The 23,023-nt window shown below is 34.4% G+C and overlaps 1 protein-coding gene and 1 pseudogene across 2 annotated transcripts; both read left to right on the top strand.

The window, feature by feature from the left end:
• Window positions 1-449: 449 nt before the first annotated feature.
• On the top strand, window positions 450-2,511 carry LOC148764778 (zinc finger BED domain-containing protein RICESLEEPER 2-like; annotated as a pseudogene).
• Window positions 2,512-3,808: 1,297 nt separating this feature from the next.
• DEG2 (DEGP protease 2) lies at window positions 3,809-22,817 on the top strand. Of its 2 annotated transcripts, XM_007050714.3 has the most exons (21): window positions 3,809-4,150; window positions 4,832-5,011; window positions 5,614-5,664; window positions 6,346-6,419; window positions 6,612-6,675; window positions 7,503-7,547; window positions 8,673-8,780; window positions 9,373-9,450; window positions 9,624-9,690; window positions 9,798-9,856; window positions 10,388-10,487; window positions 19,337-19,416; window positions 20,272-20,328; window positions 20,585-20,688; window positions 20,909-20,996; window positions 21,112-21,197; window positions 21,326-21,350; window positions 21,454-21,525; window positions 21,933-21,983; window positions 22,058-22,118; window positions 22,198-22,817. In XM_007050714.3, the coding sequence occupies exons 1-21, from the start codon at window positions 3,944-3,946 to the stop codon at window positions 22,440-22,442; spliced, it is 1,902 nt and encodes a 633-aa protein (XP_007050776.3). In that variant the 5' UTR covers window positions 3,809-3,943; the 3' UTR covers window positions 22,443-22,817. The 2 variants fall into 2 exon arrangements, 1 of the variants encoding a protein (XP_007050776.3); XR_001929449.2 differs by lacking the exon at window positions 22,198-22,817 and having other exon boundaries at window positions 21,454-21,546.
• Window positions 22,818-23,023: the final 206 nt, after the last annotated feature.

Consider the following 23,023-nt stretch of genomic DNA (forward strand, 5'->3'; position numbering starts at 1 on the left):
TGAAGATTTCAATGGCAAGTGAAAGCGATAATCCAGCTCCAGCTTCTACTCCTAGTGATGCTGCTACGCAATCTACTCCTATTGCCATGCCGTCAGCATCACCAACACCAACTACACAGCAAACTATAGTCTCCACTAATGAAAGTGATGTTGTCAATTCTAAGAAACGGAAAGCACTTCCACCGAGGTCTGAAGTTTGGATACACTTCACCAGATTCGTCAATGATCAAGGTGAACAAAAAGCTAGATGCAATTATTGTGATAGGGTACTTTCTGCTAATACTAAATATAATGGCACAACTTCATTGAAGAATCATATGAATTCTTGCAAAAAGTTTCCTAGTTCTACTAATGATTCTACTCAAACTGAGTTAGCTTTTCAATCAGGGGATGGGTCCATAGGAACTTGGAAATTTAGTCAAGAAGCCATTAGAAAGTCTCTAACTAAGATGATCATTAGAGATGAGTTACCTTTCAGATTTGTAGAAGGGGAAGGATTTAAGGAATTCGTGGCAACTTCATGTCCTAGATTTATTGTGCCATCACGATGGACTGTTGCTAGAGATTGCTTTAACATTTTTATTAATGGAAAGAACCATTTCAAGTATATATTGAGAACATCTTCTTTTAGAGTTTCTTTGACCACAGACACATGGACATCAATTCAAAGAGAGAATTATTTGTGTCTTACGGCTCACTTTATAGACAATGATTGGAAATTACACAAGAGAATTTTAAACTTTTGTCCCATTTATAGTCACAAAGGTGAGGCCATTGGAAAAATGATTGATAAATGTTTGCGTGATTGGGGGATTAGTAAGGTTTTCACTATTACTGTTGATAATGCTAGTTCCAATGATGTTGCAATAGCATATTTGAAGAAAAAAATTGAACTTTTTAGGAAATAGCTTTTTAGAAAGCAAATTCCTACATATGAGATGCATTGCACATATCATTAATCTCATTGTCACTGATGGATTAAAGGAAATAAATAATTCAATTGCTTGTATCAGAGGGGCAGTTAGATATGTGAGACAGTCACCTGCTAGGTTAGCAAAGTTCAAGGAATGTGTTGAGTCTGCAAATATTCAATCAAAAAATTTGTTGTGTTTGGATGTTAGTACTCGATGGAACTCCACTTACTTGATGTTAGAAACAGCTCAAAAGTTTGAAGAAGCCTTTACTTTATTTGAGGAAGCTGATTCTCAATATAGAACTGATTTGTTGATGGAAGATGGGATACCTGAACATGAGGATTGGGAAAATGTTAGAAGGTTGAATCTTTTCTTGAAACATTTTTACACACTCACAGTAAAAGTTTCAGGTACTTCTTATGCCACTATTAATACTTTTCTTGATGATATTTGTGGTATTTATTGCATTTTGAGAGATAGACAAGGGCATCCTGATGTTGAGTTGCAAACAATGACAAAGAAAATGAAAGAGAAATTTGATAAGTATTGGGGAAATATAGAAAAAATGAATAAGCTGCTTTATGTTGCCTCTGTTCTTGATCCAAGGAAAAAACTTGTATTTGTGGAGTTTTGTTTGAGGAAAATGTTTTCTAATGAGCAGGCTTCATCGATTTGTGTGAGTTTGAAGAAAACAATGGAAGAGTTGCTTGTTGAATACCAAAAAAATGTACAACCTCCTCTTGAGAAAGTTGGTGACAATAGCCAATCCCAAGTGAGCCAAATTTCAGAATTTAATGATGATGTTGACTCTAGTGCTAGTGTTGCTCTTTTGACTGAATTTAAGAGATATAAGATTGCAATTGGTAGGGAAGAGGATAAGTCGGAATTGGAGAAGTATTTGAGTTTAAATGAGCCTGATGCAACCGATAATGATGACTTTGATGTTCTCATTTGGTGGAAACTCAATAGTCATAGGTATCCTACTCTTTCCCTACTAGCTCGTGATGTATTAGCGATTCCTCCATCCACAGTTGCTTCGGAATCAGCTTTTAGCACCGGTGGTCGTGTGCTTGATGCATATAGGAGTTCTTTAATGCCTAAGATGGTGCAAGCTCTTATTTGTGCTCAGGATTGGCTACGTGGACCTTTCTATTATCTTCATGACACTGAGAATGATTTGGCAGAGCTTGAGAAAGTTGATGAAGGTAAGTATTTTATTTATATCATCATTTCATTTTTGCTATTTCAATTGTTAATATGTTATTGTTTTATTTCTTACATTCTTGTTTATGTATTGTAGAGTTGTCAAAGATTGCAGTGGACAACGTACTTGATAATCTTTAAGGTAATCAAGTAAGGTTTAGTACTTAATAAATGTACTCCTAAATATTTATCAAATTAACAATTTTATATTATTGTATTCTTGAAAAAGTTTAGCCTTTATTGATAGTCTTTATTCTTGAATTTTATATTTTAGGCTGCTGCTGAAAATCCAACCCAAGCACCTGCCATTGCACTTCCCTTTGTTGCACCACTCTTGTCTCCTGCATCTTTCCTTCCATCTGAACCCCCCTCTGTTGTTGTTTTGTATGTTTAATTATCATGACAGTAATGGTAGTTGTTAGTTGTTGGATGTTCTTGTTGTTGTTGGATCTTTTGCTTTTCTACTATGTTGAAATTTATAAGGATCGAAATGATGCGGGTCCTTTTTTCGTTTTGCATGTCTAAATTGTTGTAAAAGTGCAGCATCTTTCCCTGATTTTTGGTTATAGTTGTGCTGCTGTGGGATATTTCTTGCTCTATTTCTTGAATATATTCAAGGGAGTTGTAAGAACTTTTGGGGTACTGGACATTTTTGTGTATATTTTTGTGTCTCTATTAAAGTTGACTGTACCTTTGTTTCATATATTTTGTCACACAAGCCTCATTTGGGAGTAAAGAGGTGCCGAAAGAGAGTAAATAACATTTAATTTTTTGTTTTGTAAAAAAAAAATTATTAAATTCGATTTTTGGTAACCGAACTAATCGAGTTAGTTCGGTTTCGGGTAGTTCGGTTAGTTTTTTACTTTGGTTCGGTTTCGGTTAGTTTTATATAGGAGTTCGGTTAATTCGGTTACTGGATATCCAGTAACCGAATTAACCGAACTACCCGTTTGCACAGCCCTATTCACGTGAGCTTCAGTCAGCTCATCGCACCAGTAATCAAACCATATATTCCCAACGGATTCCCGAAATAACCGGGCGGTGACGTGTCATTTCAAAGGGTTAAAATACCCTTAACAAACGCCCAAACTCCCTTGTATAAATAATAAAATAATAGATAAAATTTATTTATTTTTTAAATTTGAATCGAAATTGCCTAAAATTTTATTAATTTTAAAAATAAATACTTCCTCTTAAGAGCATAAACACTATTAACAAAAATTATAAAAAAAATAAAATATTATTTTTTTATTAATTTAAAAATTATTATTATTTAAAAAAAATAAAAAAAAACACTGATGAATGCTATCCAAAGAAAGGGAGCATCGATGCTGCCTTAGGGAGCTCCCCCTTAAGGGAGCATCGGGTCCCATTTGGCGAGCATCATATTTGGTGTTTCTTGATGGAAATTTTTTTTAATTAATAAAAAAATAATAAAATTATATAAATTAATTAAGAGTAAAGTTGTTTTTTATCTTTAACATGTTAGCATGTTGATAAAAATATTAACAATTGATTAATGATTAGATTTATATTTTAATAAAAAATATTTTTTAAAAATAAATGTGTACTTTAAAAATTAATGTATTTTTATATAATTTGAATCGAAATTTAAAAATTAGATATTTTACACTAAAATAATTTTCCTTATCAAGGAGGCACCTCATTGGTCAAAATGAAGGAGGCGCCAAAATCAGTAACCTAATCTTACGAACCCAGAGGATAAGGAAAAGTGAGAGTGTATGTTCACTCTCTAAAAGCAAAAATCTCCTTTCCCTCACCATTTTCCTTTTAGCCGTTGCAGCGCTTAAATATATACTATTATTATGGCAATAGCAGTCGCCCACTGCTGCTTCTCCGTACTCAGCTCCACCGTTAAATTCCGTTACTCCGTTTCTTACCATCGGCGTTTAGCCACTTCCACCTCCACTTCACAGGCGTCCCTCGACGCGCTCTCTCCTAAAGCCACCAATGACAAGAAAAGAGCTCTGAAGAGTTGCTCGTCGACATCTCCCCGTAAGTTCAACGTTAAGGTAAACTCTAACCTTTTTCTTTTGTTCAAATTCTCTAACCTTTATTTAAATTTGATTTTGGTTTCCCTTTTTTCAAATTTCACTGAAACTGATGCGACTTGGTGTCGTAAAATTTCACGTGTTATCGATGTTTAATTGCTTATAGTTTGATTGGTGGCGCATTTTTTTTGGGTTTATACTTCGAGTTTTCCTCATTTGAGATTGGGCAATTGGAAATGTCGTTTGTGGTTCGTTTCTGTCGTTTGGGGAAGAATTTAATACTTTAAATCGGTACAATAGCGTAATTTGGTTTGCAGGAGAAGGTGGAAGTAATCTTTTAGGGTTTAAGAACAGCCGCTGTTTGATTTTACTGATTATGAACATTATTGTGCCACAATGCATCAAAGTGAAGTGACCGATCAAAGCTTTTAACAATAAATGTTTACTTGTTTTTTTTTTTTAATTAACCATTTTGTATGCGCTTGCAAAGTAGGTTTTGGGAAAGCTTTTATCTTAGAACAAGATGGACGGGATATGTGGTATTGGTGTTAATAAGAGAATGCTCTGTGTCTGAACCTTTCATGCTATGTTCTGTTGATTCCAATGTAAAATTAACATGTTGGGGTTTCTTTCATAGCACCGTGGTCCTCAGATCAATTTGATCCTTATTAACTGGTCACTAATGTATTATTTTGTATTCAGAAAGATCCTGTTTCCCAGAAGAAACTTCCAGGAAGATCAAAAGATGAAAAGTCCAGTTTATATGCTGATGGAATTAGTGGTAGAGGGGACATGGGGCGTCCTCAATCAACAGGTTTTAAATCATTCGGTACGCAAAGAAAAGACAGGGAGGAGTTTCAGCTTGACCTGAGGGAGCAACAGGTACATTTGCAAACATGTAGTTTCAAGGGAAATTGTTTTACTTCAAACAGTTGCTGAATGTGAAGCCTTTGATTACAGACTTGCATGATTGGATTGAATTTATATTCAGTTGTTGCTTGGCTATTTTTTCTCAAGTAGAAACCACAAGTTTAAGCTAGGTTTTTGCATATGCATAAACCCCATTTTCCAGCCATTCAGGACACCTGGGGTCTAATCAATTTTCTTATGAGTTTGTTGTATATTCTTCTCAAGAAACCTGGATTTCATTATGACTTTCGCATCAATTGTTAACAAGGCCCGTGTACAAAGTTACTTGACTTCAATCATTGTATACATGGCACCCAACACTTACAATGTAGAAAGTGCTAATCATGCTAATGTTGGAAGCCCTTGAAAATTTTTGAGAACTTCTTGTTTATTATCTGGAATAGTCATAATTATAATTTTGTTTCTCAAAATTGCCACAACTGTGCTTAATAAAACTCTTAGCATATTTGTAATACTACTTGCCTTATCACATGCTCACTCCTGTTTCTTTTGTGCACTCTTGAAGCTTTTCTGTAACTCTTTATTTGTTATGACCTCTTTCCATTTTATTTCAGGTTGAACCAGGGAATCTTCAGGATGCAACCTTTCTCAATGCTGTTGTGAAGGTTCAAAATAGATTAAAGCGAAAAAAAAAAAAGACAACTTTTGTTATGTTGAAAATTTTCAATATATTTAGTTTGTTAAACAATAGAGTGCCATATTGCCTTTATCATACTTTTGCATTTCTAATTGTTGCAATTTTGAGTGGCTCATGTGCAAGTCTGGTAGCTTTTGTGTGCATCTTTTTTGCTATAGATGTAGTTCATGTTTATGCTGTAGATGGTATGGTCCTTAGTTTTGAGTTATCATACCACAAATGCACGATCATGATCTACCAAGCCTTATCTGTACTCTTTCCCAAAGTGTCTAACACACATGTGCTATGGAAAATTAAGATGGCTAGGTCATTGGGTGCCAGGATAGTGCAATTGATACTGGTTTGGTTTCTCTGGAAGTTTTTGGGTGTGCAGATTGCTTATTTTAGACTAAAATGCCATTTGACGTTTCTAAATATAAGAGAAGAAATTGTTTTAGCTAAATAGGCATTTTGGATGCATCTTCAAGCAGCAAGCTACACATATTCGTTAGGCAGAACCCCATACTGATCTTTATTATCATTGTTACTATTTTTTGAGAATAAATGGTTATTAGAGTGAATATGTTGGTAAGTCAATAATTTACAGAGCTTTTCCTTTCTGTTTATTTGCTATTTGTTAATTATATTCCTTGTTTTATCTCTGATTTAGGTTTACTGCACCCATACTGCACCTGATTATTCCCTTCCTTGGCAAAAGCAAAGACAATTTACAAGCACTGGAAGGCAATATTCTAACTTGTTTCCTGCTCCTGAAGCATACAGATAGATTTAAGAAAAAATAGAGAAAAAAAAGCAGTTTAGTTGGTTCTCAGGCTTTTCTAATTCCTGTCAAGTGGTTTATTGTCTTTCATTCATCTTATGTTGTATTCCAGGTATTAGATTTTAATTGATAGTTATGTTCCTTTTGTCATGCAGTGCTTTCATGATTGGGGATGGGAAACTTTTAACAAATGCACATTGCGTGGAACATGATACACAGGTAATCTATTATAGTTCTCGAGTATGCAAATAGATATTAAATTATCTGTAAAACTTAATGGAAATAAATGTCAAATCATCATTTTGCTGAATAAAAAAGCTTTGGAGTTTGCTGGAGATCATTCTCTAAACCAGTTGTCACAGCTTATACTGTTTATTGATTTTAGAAAGCTGATTGTACCATTTCTCGTCCAGTGTCAACATAAAAGGAATTGGGCTAGAACCTAATTTAAAGGGAGTTTCTAGATGGCATTTGTTGGAGGATTTCAGATTTTAGGTTCACAATTTACTGACAAGAAACAGGGCCTGCTTTAGTTTCCACTACTAAGAATGCAAGCCCGATTAGTTTAGCATCTTTGGCATCTCCTTTACTTCTGTATGCACTTTTAAAATGTGAAAGAAGAATGGCATATTAAGGAAAGTGAAGATCATTTTTGTATTGATTTTGAGAGTTAATAATTTAAAAATTCCACTTACATTTTTAGTATCCTATTCGTTAGTTGGATATCTGCATTATGCTATCATACTGTCTGGGTTTAGATGCACATAGATTGGGATTTTTAAGTTCTCTTCACTGAGACAAGGAGTGTGAAGTGGTTTGTGCCATATCTCATGGCCCTCACTACCCATGTCACAATGGACTTCTTGACCTTGGTTGTTAAGTGAAGTACATAAGGTCATACAGTACTGTACATATTAGCTATTTCAATTTTTCTCTCATAAGTTGGAGTTGTTGTTTATTTGCTTTTATTTCTTGTATGCTTTGATTGCATTTCGCTATTATGTTCAGTTGGTTATTCTATTTGCTTTTATCATTTTTGACAACAGGTTAAAGTAAAAAGAAGGGGAGATGACACCAAATATGTTGCTAAGGTATTGCTCCTAATAAATATTTAATGCTTTCTCAGAATGTTTAGTCAGCAATGTCTTAAATCTCAGCTCAAACAATTTGCTTAATTTCTATTAATGTGGGTTAACAACTTATGATTTTAGTACCATCTTTTTTTCCTCCATATCATTTGAAGGCATAAAACATTAGCCCAATGTAGAAAGGAGTAATGATTAATGATACATCACTATTGGCAAGAAAATGTAAATCAGTTAGTAAATAGCATGACATTCCAGATATCAATGACTTCAGCAGTTTAGTTGCTTAGGGTGGGTTCCTTTTCGTTCACGTTGATTCTTTTTCCTGGTTTTTGTTGCTATGATTTTGAATATCAAGCCCACCTCCTCCTTTGTCCTTCTAACTGTTTCGTTTTATATTTGGGCTGCAGTCTGGCAATTGCCATTTACTTTTATGTAGGCAAAATAAAGAAATCTAGCTGAAAAAAAAATAATTGTCTCAACCACTCAATATACTTATATATTTTCAAATAAAATATATGACCTGATACAAGTACGGTGTTTATGGGGATTTACATACAAATGATAAGAAATTACATCAGATGGTTTTGAATAGATATAAAATGATGGACATGGCAAGTATTAGCATTTATAGAATCTACCCTCAGGCAGGCCCAAGATCTTGATTTGCCTTTTTCAAGTGCTTTTTTGGTTGCTTCACTTTTACCTTCAGGCATTTTTGTGTCTTTGTGGTCCTCAACTATGCTTGCAATGTTATGACTTCAGTTTTTCATATTTCTTAGCAAATCCAGATTAAGTCTGAACTAGTCTTATGGGTGATTGTTGAACAAGTTAAATTTCATTAGTACTTTAGTAGGATAAAAGTATGAATGAATTTAACCTATATAGGTTTCCTCATCAAATAATAACCTACTTCAAATTATTATATTTGTTTAGAATACCCATAAAAAGGATAATTATATTGAATGAAGATTTATGCATGTTGAAGCACACCATTGACTAGCAAGGTACACCAGTTGAAAATATGATAAGTAACTTCCAACTTCCAAGCTGTTCAGATCAGGAGTTGTCTGCTTGTTCACCGTTATTAAGACCTTGCTGCTTACTTTCTTCTCATGATTTGATGAACAGGTTTTAGCCAGAGGTGTTGATTGTGATATAGCTTTGCTTTCAGTCGAGAGTAAGGAATTTTGGAGAGGAGCTGAGCCACTCCGCTTGGGACACTTGCCGGGTCTTCAGGTTTTGAACAGCCCGTCACTTTTTTCTGAGCATAGAACTATTCTCTCAGTCCATGTTGCAATATCTCAGGCTTCATCACGAATCTTAAAGACAGTTCGGTTGATTCAATGCCTCAATGAAATAAGTATCTATTTGGATTCAGCAGAGGACTAATATATCATAAAAGAAATGCCTATGGTCTTTGATTTTTTCTCTGTGTTTTTATTTCAGTAATATGATCTGCTATTTAAAATCAAACAGATATAGCTGAACAATTAAGAATCTAGCACCATTCTAAGTATTTACACCATTTTGTGAGGTCATCTAAGGTCATAATAAGCTTTGTATATCTGTAATGTCATTGTGAGAAGTTCTGCATATCTGCCTGATCTGTATCAGGCATGGGATATGTCATAAAGATAGAAGGCATGAAGGCCCTCATAGCTTACACTGAACTTCAAAATAGTAACATAAAATTTGCTCCATTTTTCCTTTTATTAACATGACAGCCACAGTTCTGCTTTTTCTAAGTTAGATACAAGGTTTTGAAGCTTTAGTGAATAACAATTTCAAGTTTTTTGAGCTGTTTCTGTTCTGTTTTCTTGATGGGCAGGATGCAGTAACTGTTGTGGGATATCCCCTAGGAGGAGACACTATTTCAGTGACAAAGGGAGTAGTATCCCGTATAGAGGTTTGATTCACCCCTTCTAAGTGATAATGAACAAGTATCTATCAGATCTTTCCTTACCTTATTATTACTTTGATGCCTATATCCATGTTTTTTCTTTTTATTGTTTGTATATTTTCTTGCTCACCAACATGTTAAGGGAATAACAGTATTGAGTTTCTAACTGATATCTTCAGGTCACATCATATGCCCATGGCTCATCTGATTTGTTGGGCATTCAAATTGACGCGGCAATAAATCCTGGTCAGTAGGTCATTGAAATTTATGTATCTAAGCCTTGCAACATGTCACTTTTTGAAAGGCGTTACCCATATCATTGTGATAATCATTGCGTACTTGGTAGATTTTAGGTAATAGTGGTGGTCCTGCATTCAACGAGCAGGGAGAGTGCATTGGGGTTGCATTTCAGGTACATCTTTTGTGTCAATTTTGTTTGACTTTTAATTTGTGGATTTATGCCAAAATCTGTTGTGAGACGACTTTTGTTTTTTAATCATTTATTTAGTTTAGTTCAATTTATATTCCCTTTTTTTCATAAGTGCCATTGCATTCCATTTTTCCTTTTGAGTTGTCTCAAAATGATTGTTCATTACTAAAACAAGCATTAATTATTGATTTTTGGTGTCTTACCCTTGCCTTAATTGAATTAGTTATTAAGGCAAATGACGAGTTAAGCACTAAATGTATAACATGCAAAAGTAAAGTGCACTCCTTAAAATTTGTAAACATGTCAAAGAAGAATAGCAATATGTGACAAGGAGAGATAGTGCTTTTATACTTGCTTCCTTTCAAATTTTGACACACTTGTTGGGCTGAATTTTATTTTATCAACTATTATTCTTTTCATCATGTTTTTTTGCTTGTGCTATGTTTAGTCCGTCTCAACCTTTCTCTCTCCCTAACTACCACATATAATGTTTTGATGGGAGACTTCCTTTAGGTTTACAGATCTGAAGAGGCTGAAAATATTGGTTATGTGATACCAACTACAGTTGTATCCCATTTTCTAAGTGACTATGAGAGGAATGGGAAGTACACAGGTGAGAGACTCTTCCATACGTAGTCTTTTGATACTCCTTTTTTTTTTTTTTTGAAATATGTATTTTGCTTGCATTTAAATCTATGTGCATAAGCAAGTAGTCTGTAGCGTTAAGTAGAGACCAAGGTATTCTAGCCAACTTTTGACTCAAACGCATTCTTGGCAACACGGTCTAGTTAAGTCTGGACTCTTATGGCATACGCTGTCATGCTACATTAACAATGCACGATGAATTGGACTACAACGCTAATTCTATAGTGACATGCAGTGGTTAGTAATCAACTCCATGAGTTTTCTGATGTAGAGGATCCACTGGAATGGTAAGTGCAGAGCATATGAGTCATGTCATTGCTTACTTGGTGTGAGCAGTGGTTTCATACAAGCTACTAATTGAGAAGAGAGAGTAACCAAAAAAAGGAGCTTAGAAAAACATACTTGATATTTTATTAGGGAAAATATTACAAGACTAAAATTTGCTGCCTTCATGGAGGAGTTGCCTTATATAGGTATACATGAGGCGCACCAATACGAACTGGTTAACGAGACCTAAAGTAGACTGCTTTGATAAAGCTTACATCATAAGTTCTAATCGTACACAACTTTTGATAAAGTAGATGCTAAAACACTATAAAGCAGATACTAAAAGACAAACGAGTTTGGACAAGCTATCTTGGATTCCTGTGGTGCACTTCTTTTGATACTATTTCTCGTCTTTTGGTGAAACTCTTTTACTGAGAAAGGCATCACAACACATTGACATATTTAGCACACATTAGCACACTTAATTAAAAATAATTTTGATGATCTTAGGTGATTAGTCCTAATCATTGTTAAATGGGAAATTGAGATGGGAATTTTTTGCTCGAGGAAAATCCATATTTGGAAGTCTCAAGTCATATGAGACGGGAGATTTCCATTTCCTTTTGTGTGGGAATATCTTCGTCCGTGGGTTCAAATTCTTGTTCCATGGTTTTTGGCTTGGTGGAGTTGGAGGTTGCCAAGTTCAAGTTTGATGCAGGTTGCTTGATTGGTCCTGGTTGTAGTTTGTTTACAAAGAAATCTTCAAGGTCAAAAGACTTTTCTGAGATCATAGGGGTTTGTATCAAAAGCATAAGGATCTTGAGAGTCATCCCAGTAGATGGGTGGCTTTGGTTGTGGGTCTCAGATTACTAGAGTTTGCCAGTACGGGTTCCATTTTAATGGCTTTAGACGGGACATTTTAAATTCAAATTCAGGGTGGAGTGGTCTAATTATTGGGTTTGTGAACTTTTGCTCATAAATGTGTCTGTCAATGTTCAGCTGTGTGATGTAGTGATTAAGATAGCCCTTCCATGGCGTCTAGTCTTAAGCTTAGGGCCAGATTTCGGAGGGTATGGTTCTATTGAGCTCACAGAGCTGTCTTTGAATCTCATCATACTCCTAAGGGTGAGTAGTGATTTCATCATGGAGGGAGTATTTTTGACTAGTAAGAATGGTCGTGTAGGGGAAAGTACTAGGTAGCACTTACATAGCTACAAAGGTTGTGAAAAATGAGGATAATGTAAGGTTTGTTTTGTTCAACTTATGGTATGTTGTGATTCATTATTTCCAAATGGGTGTGGGCCAAATCCAATCGAGAAAATGTTTGAGATTTTCATGACTGAGGTCAAGAGGATGTCTTCTGGGCTAGACCATGTTGTTTTGGAATTTTTGGATAGTTTTTAAGAGAAGGTTGGGCAGGAATTCTATGGCAATATAATGGAGGTGATTGAAATACCATAGTTAACAAAGGGTTTTTTGGGGGAAGGTTATCCATTGTCTTGTGGGTAAGTAAAATGGATGGATAAAGGGGTATTTGGGGTGTATTTCAATTGGTGGGATTGATGTATCACCATATCTCATGATAATGCTAGATTTATAGTAAAAGAGTTTATCTTTTGTCTTGAAATCTATTGTTTTGTGTGCGATTTCATAAACGAGTTCTAATGGAGTTTTTTAAAAGGGAAAGATTCTTTGTTTAGGTTGGTGGAGGAGAAAAGTTCCATTATGGCAATGATTGGAAGAATTTTTGAGGAGAAAGGTCTATGTGGAGATATGACGGTTGGTTTGAAGAGCATGTTTGGGATAACATTGTCTTTGCCTTTTATATGCTTGCAAGTGATTGAGTACTGCAAAAATCATTGCACCCCATCAAACCAATTGTGCATTGGGAAAGGTTTTCTTCTTGAAGTTAAGTATGTGTTTAAAGGTCGATATGTTAGGCTCAATAGTGAAATGATGACCAATGAGATGGAACTCAAACTTCTGAATTCCATATTTGATTGCAATTATTTTCTTGAAAGTGGAGTGATGGTGGATTTTCAAATCTTTAAATCTTCCACTTTGTATTCGTAAATCTTTCTTTTTCGATTGATTTCTTCGAGTAACACCATATACCAATATTTATTACTTGCATTTGCTTAGAGGATTCTCTTACCATGCGAGAGAATCTGTAGAGTTGGAAGTGACTAAGCTATAGATTTGATAATCTTGATTGTTTTTGTTTGCTTATGTGTCCACTGAGCTGAGGAATCTTTCTTTAACATCAATTGAAGTGGATTTGATATCTTGACAAAATTTGGAATGAATTCACTTATATAATAATTAACAATTCCAAAAAATTATTAAACTTGTCTTTTTGTTAGGTTTTCATTCAAGAAAAATTGTAGCTTTTCGACAATGTGTGGCTGAGTTATGTATTGCCCATTTTTTATATGCATTCCAAATAAATCTATCTCTTAGTACTAATTATTATCTTCTTTTCAGATAACATGATATTGTTGGATAATAGATTGAAATCTTTTCAAAAGGTCATGATGAGCCAATGTCTGATTGAGCCCATGTTTGGTAATGGGCTTGTGAGGCATTTTACGTCAACAAAAGGTTAGAGCAAGTACGTGGGAAATTATGATTGATCATTAATTATAAGCCACTCCATTTGTTCCTAGTAGATGACAAGTTTCCATTACCAAATAGAAAGACACTCTTTACAAACTTGTCAAATGCAAAAGTATTTTCCAAGTTCGATCTTAACGTAGGATTTTGGCAACTTGGAGTTCTTCAGTCTGAAAGATACATGACAACACTTTGCATCCTCTAACACCATTTTCAATAGATAATAACTTTGGTCTGAACACATCACCATCATTATTTCAAAAAAACATGATTTAAATATTTAGTCTAATTCTGGATAATGCTATTATCTGTATTGACAATATCTTACTGTTCTCTCCGATGAGACAAGTTATAAGTAACTTTTGAAAAGATTCTAATTTATTGTCTACAGTGTGATATCATGTTATCTGAAAAGAAGACGATAATTGGTACCACAAAGATTGATTTTCTTATAATGCATCTCAAAGATGGACAATACATAACTCAACCACACATTACCCATGAGCTATAGTCTTTCCTGAGTGAACACCTCACCAAAAAACAAGTTTAACAGTTCCTCAGAATTGTTGATCATATAGGCAAACTCATCCCAAATTTCGCCAAAATATCAAGTCCACCCCAATTGATGTTAAAGGAAGATTCTTAGCTCAGTGAATATAGAAGCATACAAAAGCAGTCAAGATTCTCACATGATAGGAGAATCCTCCATACAGATGCAAGTAATAAATATTGGTTCATGGTATTTCTTGAATAAGTCAATGTAAATAGATTTGTGAATACAAAATGGAAGATTTAAAGATTAAAAAATCAACTATCACTCCATTTTCAAAGAAATATTTATAGTAAAATATGATATGCAAAGGATCGAGTTTTATGTCAGTGGTCGTCCTTTCACTATTGAGTCTGACATGTTAATCTTTGAATACATGCTAAACTTTAAAAAGAAAATCCTTTGCAATGCACAATTGTTTCGACGGACACAATGTTTTCGCAATACTCAATCACTTTCAAGCATATAAAAGGCGAAGACAATATCATTGTAGTGATGCTTTCCAGACCAACCTCCATTTCTCTGCATAAGTCTCTCTAAAAATTCTCTTGATCATTGCTATAATAAAACCTTCCTCCATTAACCGGAAAAAAATGAATCTTTTTTTTAAAAAAAACTCTCGCCAGAACTCATCTTTGAAATCATACACAAAATTATAGATTCTAAGGCAAAAGATAAACTCTTTTACTACCAACCTTATATTATCAGGAGACATGAGAATCACACAATCAGGGCAATCGAAATTGATCCTAAATTTTCATTCCTTCCTTTTTCGTCTTTCTTATTTGGGACACTTCCCACAAGACCTCTTACCATCTTTGTGGTATCTTTGCCAGCTCCACACTATTGCCATTGAGTTTCTCTAACCTTTCCTCAAGTGGGCCTTCGAACCAAGATCTTGAGACAGCCCCTTGCACACCTTTTTACAATGGTTTCATCCACTCAAAAAATGGACTTTTGATCTGCTAGACAGCCTACACAAGTACCCATACCAAAGTATCTTTTTTTACCTTTTATTGAAAATGGGTTTCAGCCATGGACATGGTCCTACACTTCGCTAAATTATTCCCTCTATGACAACCCATTCTCCAAGGCATTTCTTTACTAGGCGGTGTTACACTCCTTATGCATACCTTTTCCACTTTTTCGAATGACCGGTCCAAACACTATTTGCTTGAGTACTCCTCAACACTCAAAAGATATGCTCTCATCTACTTTGATAAATGTTGTTGTTGGGAGCAAAACTGTTGGTATTATGAACCTCTGCATATCAGGCACGTCAACCTATCACTATTGAATCAATGATTCTAAAGAGAAGTTCAACCTGACCCCATGGACTTCAACGCTGACATGGACCCCTTGAAAATTACACCTCATCAAAATTTTGTTTAATTAAGTGTGCTAGTGTGTGCTAAGTATGTCAGTGTGTTGTCATGTCTTCTTTTATAAAAGAACTTTACCAAAAGATGAGAGAAAGCATCAAAAGAAGTGTCACATTAAAAGAAGTGCACCCCCTGGAATTCAAGACAACTTGTCCAAGCTTGTTTTTTTTTAGTATTTTAGCATCTACTTTATCAAAAGTTGTGTATGATTAAGACTTGTCATGTAAGTTATTATCATGGATAGTAACCAGTTCGTTTGTCTCATATATGCTTATATAAAGCAATTCTTCTCCACGAAAGAGGCAGATTTTAGTCTTGTAATATTATTGTTAATTTATGATATGAATTCATTCTTAAGAATTTTAGAGATGGAGCTTCAATATATTTATTTATATTCTTCAAGGATGTCGACGCATGAGGCTCTTAGTTTAAGAGTCACATCTTAAAATCAAGACATGCACAGTCATTTTAGCAATACACTTCAAAAATAAAAAATTACCTTGAAGCAATGCTGGAAAGTAATACAAAGCTTTTCTATGTATCATCCATATAAAAGACTAAAATAAAGTATTCTTCAAAATTTCCTTAATGAAATTCAAAATGAAATCTGATACAACCAATTTAAAAGTTATCGAGAGAAATAATTCAAAAATAGTAACTAACATCATTTACAATTCATAAGATCTCAAATAACTATTAATATCTCGATACTGAAGTAAATTCCCAAATTTGATCTCCTAGCTCTCTAAAAGTTGAGAGCTTCTCCCCATTTAATCATCTGTAAAATATAAAGTAAGGATTGAGAAACCATAACTCAACAAGTGTAGTTACACACACCTTATTGGATAAAGCATTATGTGTGTGTGTGTGTGTGTGTGTGTGTGTGTGTGTGTGTGTGAGGACGGAACCCCACTTCGACTCACCAAGGAGAAGGTAAGTACGTATATGCACAAACACATATGTATATACATATATACATATATGTATACACACTTTTATATATATGGCATATATACATATATGTATATACATATTTTATATTTATTTATATAAGATCATTCAAGAACATTAGTTGATCAATAAATCATGCTTCAAGTTAGTTAAAAAATCATTATAATCAAAATGGATAATTTCACATGTCAATAAATCGTTGGCAATAGATACCATTCTTCAAATATCGTATCAAGCAAAATCATAGATTCAACGTTTAAAACTCAGTTTCGATCTTTCCTATTGTCATTACTATAACTTGTGAAAAGGGTCATATCGACATTATCATTCTCATGATCATTACGTTAATGAGACTGTGTGCTAAATAACCCATTAGTAGGATTGTATGCTAGCTAGTATAACCCATTAGCTAGACTGTCGAACAATTTTCTTAAAGACTGTTTTAAGAAATCATTTGTTTTAAGAACCCACTATATAAATAAATAAAATAAAAAGTAATCATATGTTTGACCTTAGTTCATATATAAAAAATAAAGAAATAAAATATTCAGTTTATTTAAAACAACTTTTATATAAATTTTTATTTATTTATTTATTTTTAATATGTTTATTTTTTATAACTGTTACTGTCATGCGGCTGGCAGGGAGAACTAGAGAAGAACAACGGCATAGAATACAAAAAGGAAAAAGAGTAGAAGTGGGGGCTTAGATTAGGGCTGTCCTTTTACATTACTACTTGGGCTTCGGAAAGGAGTTAATATTTGGCCCAAATCCTCTCCATTTATGTCTTCTTCTAATTGGGTTTATATATATTAACACCTTAGGGTTTGCATGTCTTGGGCTCTTGTGTAGCTATCTATTTATTTAAATGGGTTTGAGTTGTAAGATCATTAAAAATATATCTAATTTTTTATTTATGGAATGAAACTATTTAGAATTAATAAATTAATTTATGAAAATATTTTAAAAGAATTTTTTTTTGTTTTATTGATAAAGGAAAATATGAAAATAAATTTTATATAAAAACTATTGTATCGATATATATAATAGACGTATTCACGTATTCTTTTCTTACTTTTGGATCCTTTTTAGTAGACTCCACAAGTCCAAAACTTTAAGCAAAAGGTGAGTCAAACACTTAGATGCATACCAGTATTGGACATTCATTTACAAGACCATTTAACTTAAGGTATAAGTACTTGACTGAGCAGCCACCGTATCAATTTGGGTTTTATGTTGGAATATTCCTACTAGTAAGGGATTTGTTAGCAGCAGTGCCAGGGGTAATTTTGGGATTTTACTGAACATTTTCTATTTTGAATTATGGTTTGAGCTATATATGGATGGAAAGCCTATTTCATAGTTTCTAACGCATCAAATGAACCATGATTTCAAGTTTTGTAGCCTAAGATATAGTCATTTTAGTGAGTAGTGTGCAAGTCTTCAAATTTATCATTTGGAAGACTTTGTGTCATTTGGGTGGCTTTATATATAAATATATATATATATATATATATATATATATATAAGTTTCTTTAAATGAATTGAATATTTTGTTCCTTTATCTTCTATATATGAAATAGGGTCAAGCATATGATTATTTTTTATTTTATTTATTTATTATGATGGATTTTGGTTTATGAATGAGATGAAATTCTTGTTATGCTTTTAAAGAATATTTTAAAAAAGCTACTAAGTGACTTTGGGAAAGTGGGATAATCAACAGTAGAATTAGTTCGATGGTTCCGCTAATGGTTTATAGTAGTTGACATATGATCTGCTAACGGATTATAATAGTTAGCACATGGTCCAGTTAACGTGTTATAGTAGTTATAATCCTACTAACAGGTATAGTAGTAATGATGAAGAGAATGATATTGTGATATGGCTTTTGTCAAGCATTATAATAGTAACCATAGCTAAGATGAAATTTTATGAATTCTAAATATTGAATCTATAATTTTGCTTGATACGATATTTGAAAAATGGTATGTGTTGCCAATGATCATGTTATAGATATACACACTTGTTGAGGAGCTATACTTGTTGAGCTATGATTGCTCAATCACTCGTTGATATATTACAGATTACTAGTGAGATAGCTTAGGGATCAAACTTGAGAGCTTACTTTAGTGTTAAGGCATTAGTGGTTATTTAAGATCTTATGAATTGTAAATGATACTTAAGTTTCTATCTGGTTTGGTTTATTTCTCTTGGTGACTTTTAAATCGATTGTATTGGATTTAAGATATAAATTTGACATAAGAAAAATTTCACTGAATACCTTATATGAGAAATTTTACATGGATGATAAATAGAAGGCTTCATATTACTTTAGGATAATATAGTTGGTTATCTCAATTGCGAAGCGTGAAGTAAATTGATAGTAGAGCATGTGGCAGCCTGGTTTGGGCTTCTACGTTGTGCTGATGAGATCTTGTTCTTAAGGAGGCGGCCTTGATTGTGATTGTGATGTGTGGTTTTGAGAAGGGCACCAAGAATTTAAGTGGATGGGCTTGTGGTATTATATCCCGATTCTCGCATTTGATGAGAGTGTGATTGTAAAGACCCTATATAAGGGTCCAAGTCAATCACTACTAACAATTTCAACTTAGGATTTTGAGGTTCACGTAGTTTAGACTCAAATAGTTGTAGGGTTGGTGGTGCTTGTGCCCGAGTCCTTACATTAGGTCCATGTTATTTCCTTCCAAAGCCCTAATTGTAGTTACAACTAGAATTTTTTCCTCAATTTTATGTTCACGTATAAATGTTTGTCTATTTTTATAACTGCACTTAATTGCATGATGAACCCAATATACTCTTACAGAATGCAATGACTTTTCCAATTATGTTCCATGAATGACTTGGATGTCCAGCCATCTCTTACAGCCTGCCACTTGCTAGAATTAACCATTATGCTAATATTCTTTTTCAGTCATTGACTCATCATTCTGTTATTGACTTGTGATTCACACCTAGTACTCAAGCATGAATATCATAGTGATGTGACATTTTCTCCAAAAGTAAATATAAAAACCATTTCTTGAGTTCCAGGTTTCCCTTGCCTTGGTGTATTGCTGCAGAAGTTGGAGAATCCAGCACTTCGTGCATGCTTACACGTACAGTCTAATGAGGTAATTTGCTACAACTTACTCAGCATAGAAAGCAAAAATGCACAAGTGCACTTATACTTACATGCACATGCATATATTTTGTTTGCATTTTCCCTGGGGATAGTGGGGATTTGTGTGCACTTGTGTTTGTCGATGGTGGGATACAAGAATGATTTGCATGGTAGGAGTTGGATTTCAGAATTGTGTTGTAGACCTGCTGAAGAGAGATTCAGATGAAGCTTCTTGGAGGAGATGGTGGACACTAACTGATGTGAAAATTGTGTATGAGGATACTAGGCATGAGAAAGATAAAACTTTGAAAAATGAAAAACGTGCAGCAGTAGATCAGTACTGAGAGATTGTAAAGAAATGTAAATTAGGGCCACATTATTTATAGATTATTGTCTAATGGCTTTTTTTTTTTTTTTTTTGTGCTGACCTCCTATAATTCATTCAAGTTCTGGGCCAGGTTTAAAAGCATCATATATGTTCTTTCTAACATTCAAGAATTTGTTAAAGTTTTAATGAAGAAGGTGGCTAAGTGTCAGTAATCAGTATCAAATGAATGTGGAAATATAAAGTATTCTTCATTCAGAAATTGGTAAGCTTTCGAGCTGGAAACATTTATGAGTGGCTGTTATCTGGGTGGTTTTTGTAGACTCCACAAAGCATTTTGTTTTTCCTGAATTCATCATCAGGCCCCATTTTATTAACAAGTTACCTGTTTTCTAACAGTTCACCTGATACAATTTTGCTATTCATATCTCTAATCTTAATAAAAATTGGTAGTGTCTTGTCTGTTGAGTAGTTCATTTCCTTAAATGTTTTTTGACTTTCACAGGTTCATTTCCTGAAATGTTTTTTTGACTTCCACAGGGTGTACTTGTTCGAAGAGTTGAACCTACTTCAGATGCAAATAATGTTTTAAAGGAGGTAGGTTGGCAATATTCACAAGCATCTAAACATGTTGCACCTTTAGTTGTATTTTTTTGTCCATCTCATTTCTCTGTATTCACACCAGCTTTATTAAAGCTTCAATATATATTTATTTCTAGTTCTTTTCATGAGTCCAATTTTCTCACTGATGATAAGAGAAGCCTAATGATAAAGATTTGTTTGGCTTTCTTTAGACATTGTTTATAATTGTGTGTTACGAAAGGAATTTTTTATTTTACTTTTACCTTTCCAGGGGGACGTGATTGTGAGTTTTGATGATGTTCATGTGGGTTCTGAAGGAACAGTGCCGTTCAGATCAAATGAGCGCATTGCATTTCGCTACCTCATTAGTCAAAAGTAATGTCAAGAAATCGCATGAAAAGCTGCTGACATACATTTTTTAACTCAATTTAACAGTTTATGCAATATATTGCAGAATAAACATTCTTATCTTTTGTGTTTTCCATCTTTTCAATCTCCTATTGTATTTATCACTTTTCCAGTCATTTCTTGCGACGTTCATTCTATATGCTTGTGATATAAGTTTGTCTTGCCCCCAATTTAAGCTCTCTTACAGATTTGCAGGTGATGTAGCAGAGCTTGGTATTGTTAGAGCAGGCAGATTCATGAAAGTTCAAGTAGTTTTAAATCGAAGAGTACATTTGGTATGCAATTTAAGTCTTGTCTCTGAACTAAAAGATACAGCTCCAGTAATATTGGTTGCATTTGCTTTCTTTTTAGATGTTAATGATTCAGATCCTTTTATGGCTGGCATTCTAGGTTCCTTATCATATTGATGGAGGTCAACCTTCATATTTAATTATTGCTGGTTTGGTGTTCACCCCACTTTCAGAACCATTGATAGAGTATGTTTTCTCGTTCCCCACACTCCAGCAGTTTATATAACTCTTTTTCCTGGATGGATTAATGATGTAAAGATACCAATGCTGATCATGAAGTAATCTGTATTTCATTATTGATGTCAAATGTTCAGGGAGGAGTGCGAAGACTCTATAGGGGTAAGTTGAAAATTCTAGAAAACTTCCTGAAGCATGATAAAGTTCCACTTTGATACCAAAATGCTTTTGAGGTTTTACATTTAATTTTCATTCTTCTTCTTAGTTGAAACTGCTAGCGAAGGCACGGTACTCTTTGGCAAGGTTCAAAGGAGAACAGATCGTGATACTATCACAGGTGCGCTGCTTATGATATGAGGTTGGACATTGATAGCTAACGCAAACTATCACTTAAGAATATGCTTTCAGTAACCCTCTAGCTAGTTCTTAGTGTCATAATAATGTTTTTATGTTATAAGGATCAAGTGAACAAGTTAATGATTAGGACGTGCAAATTTCGAACTTGGAGGTCTCCAGTTCAAATTTTCGAATATGGGATTGGGGTTTATGAGATGAGACAGGGTTATCTCTTGTTGAGTAGTCTTAGCCTCCAAGAACCAACGAGTCTTCATGTCCCCAAAGGAAAATTTTTTTATTCCCGTACTATGACGTCATCGTGCCGTGGAACATGGGTTGTCTTGATTGGAATTTGGAAACAGTATTTCAGTGCATGTGACCTGACTTTGTTTATCTTGTCCTCAATAGGTTTTGGCAAACGAAGTGAACATCGGATATGAGGACATGGGCAACCAGCAGGTGGGTTTTCTATGTCCTCCTTACAACTTGCGTATGCCAATTTATTCACATGTACTAAAATGTAAAAATTCCAGGTTTTGAAGTTCAATGGAATTCGAATAAAAAACATTCATCACCTAGCACACCTTGTGGCTTGTAAGTCCTAACATCCATTATCTAGTCTTCATCATCATTCTATTAGGTAGTTCTCATGGCAGTTCATATTCTTGTTCAGGTTGTAAAGACAAGTATCTAGTGTTTGAATTTGAAGACAATTACCTAGCTGTTTTGGAGAGGGAAGCAGCTATGGCTGCTTCTTCCCGAATACTCAAAGATTATGGAATTCCGTCCGAAAAATCTGATGATCTTTTAGAACCGTATGTTGATTCACTTGGAGACAACCAGGCCATAGAGCAGGACTATGGCGATAGTCCAGTTTCAAATTTGGAGATTGGCTTTGAAGGACTCCTTTGGGCATAATTATTCCAAGTCGAAGAATTCAGTTTGATCATCTTGGCTAGGAAAGGTCGGGGAATGAAAGAGAATCCTGGCTCGGAAAAGTTATGACTGAGAGCTTAAGCTTGCCACGTCACTCAATAGCTTTTATTGGTTTCTGTGAAGCTGTTATCAAAATACCAGAGTGCCATCTCGTTCTTTCTTTTCCCTCATCCTCCCCGTGGTTGGTCAGGATTTATGATTTGGTTGTAACATTTTTCCCCCATTTCTTGATTGATTAAGGGAAGCACGGTTGCATGCACAGGATCAGAATGAGGCCGCAATGAGCCTAGAGACCGGAGAGCATTTGATGTACACGTTTTGAAAGAATAAAAAATGTTGGATTATCATCTCACTCAATGCGATGTGAAATATACACAAAAAACACTATCCCCAATGCTTTCATCACGCTTTAGGCGGGCCCAGGCCATGTTATAGGCATGGCAAAGAATATTGCATCGATCTCGCATTTTGTTCAAGTGGCCTTTCCATCTTCTTACAACTTGCAATACATTGCATGCAAATATAAATACATACATGTGTACCATAGGAGACACAGGGTCTCA

Source organism: Theobroma cacao, chromosome 1, assembly GCF_053813885.1.
Source record: "Theobroma cacao isolate CCN51 chromosome 1, ASM5381388v1, whole genome shotgun sequence".
Lineage (NCBI taxonomy): Eukaryota > Viridiplantae > Streptophyta > Magnoliopsida > Malvales > Malvaceae > Theobroma > Theobroma cacao.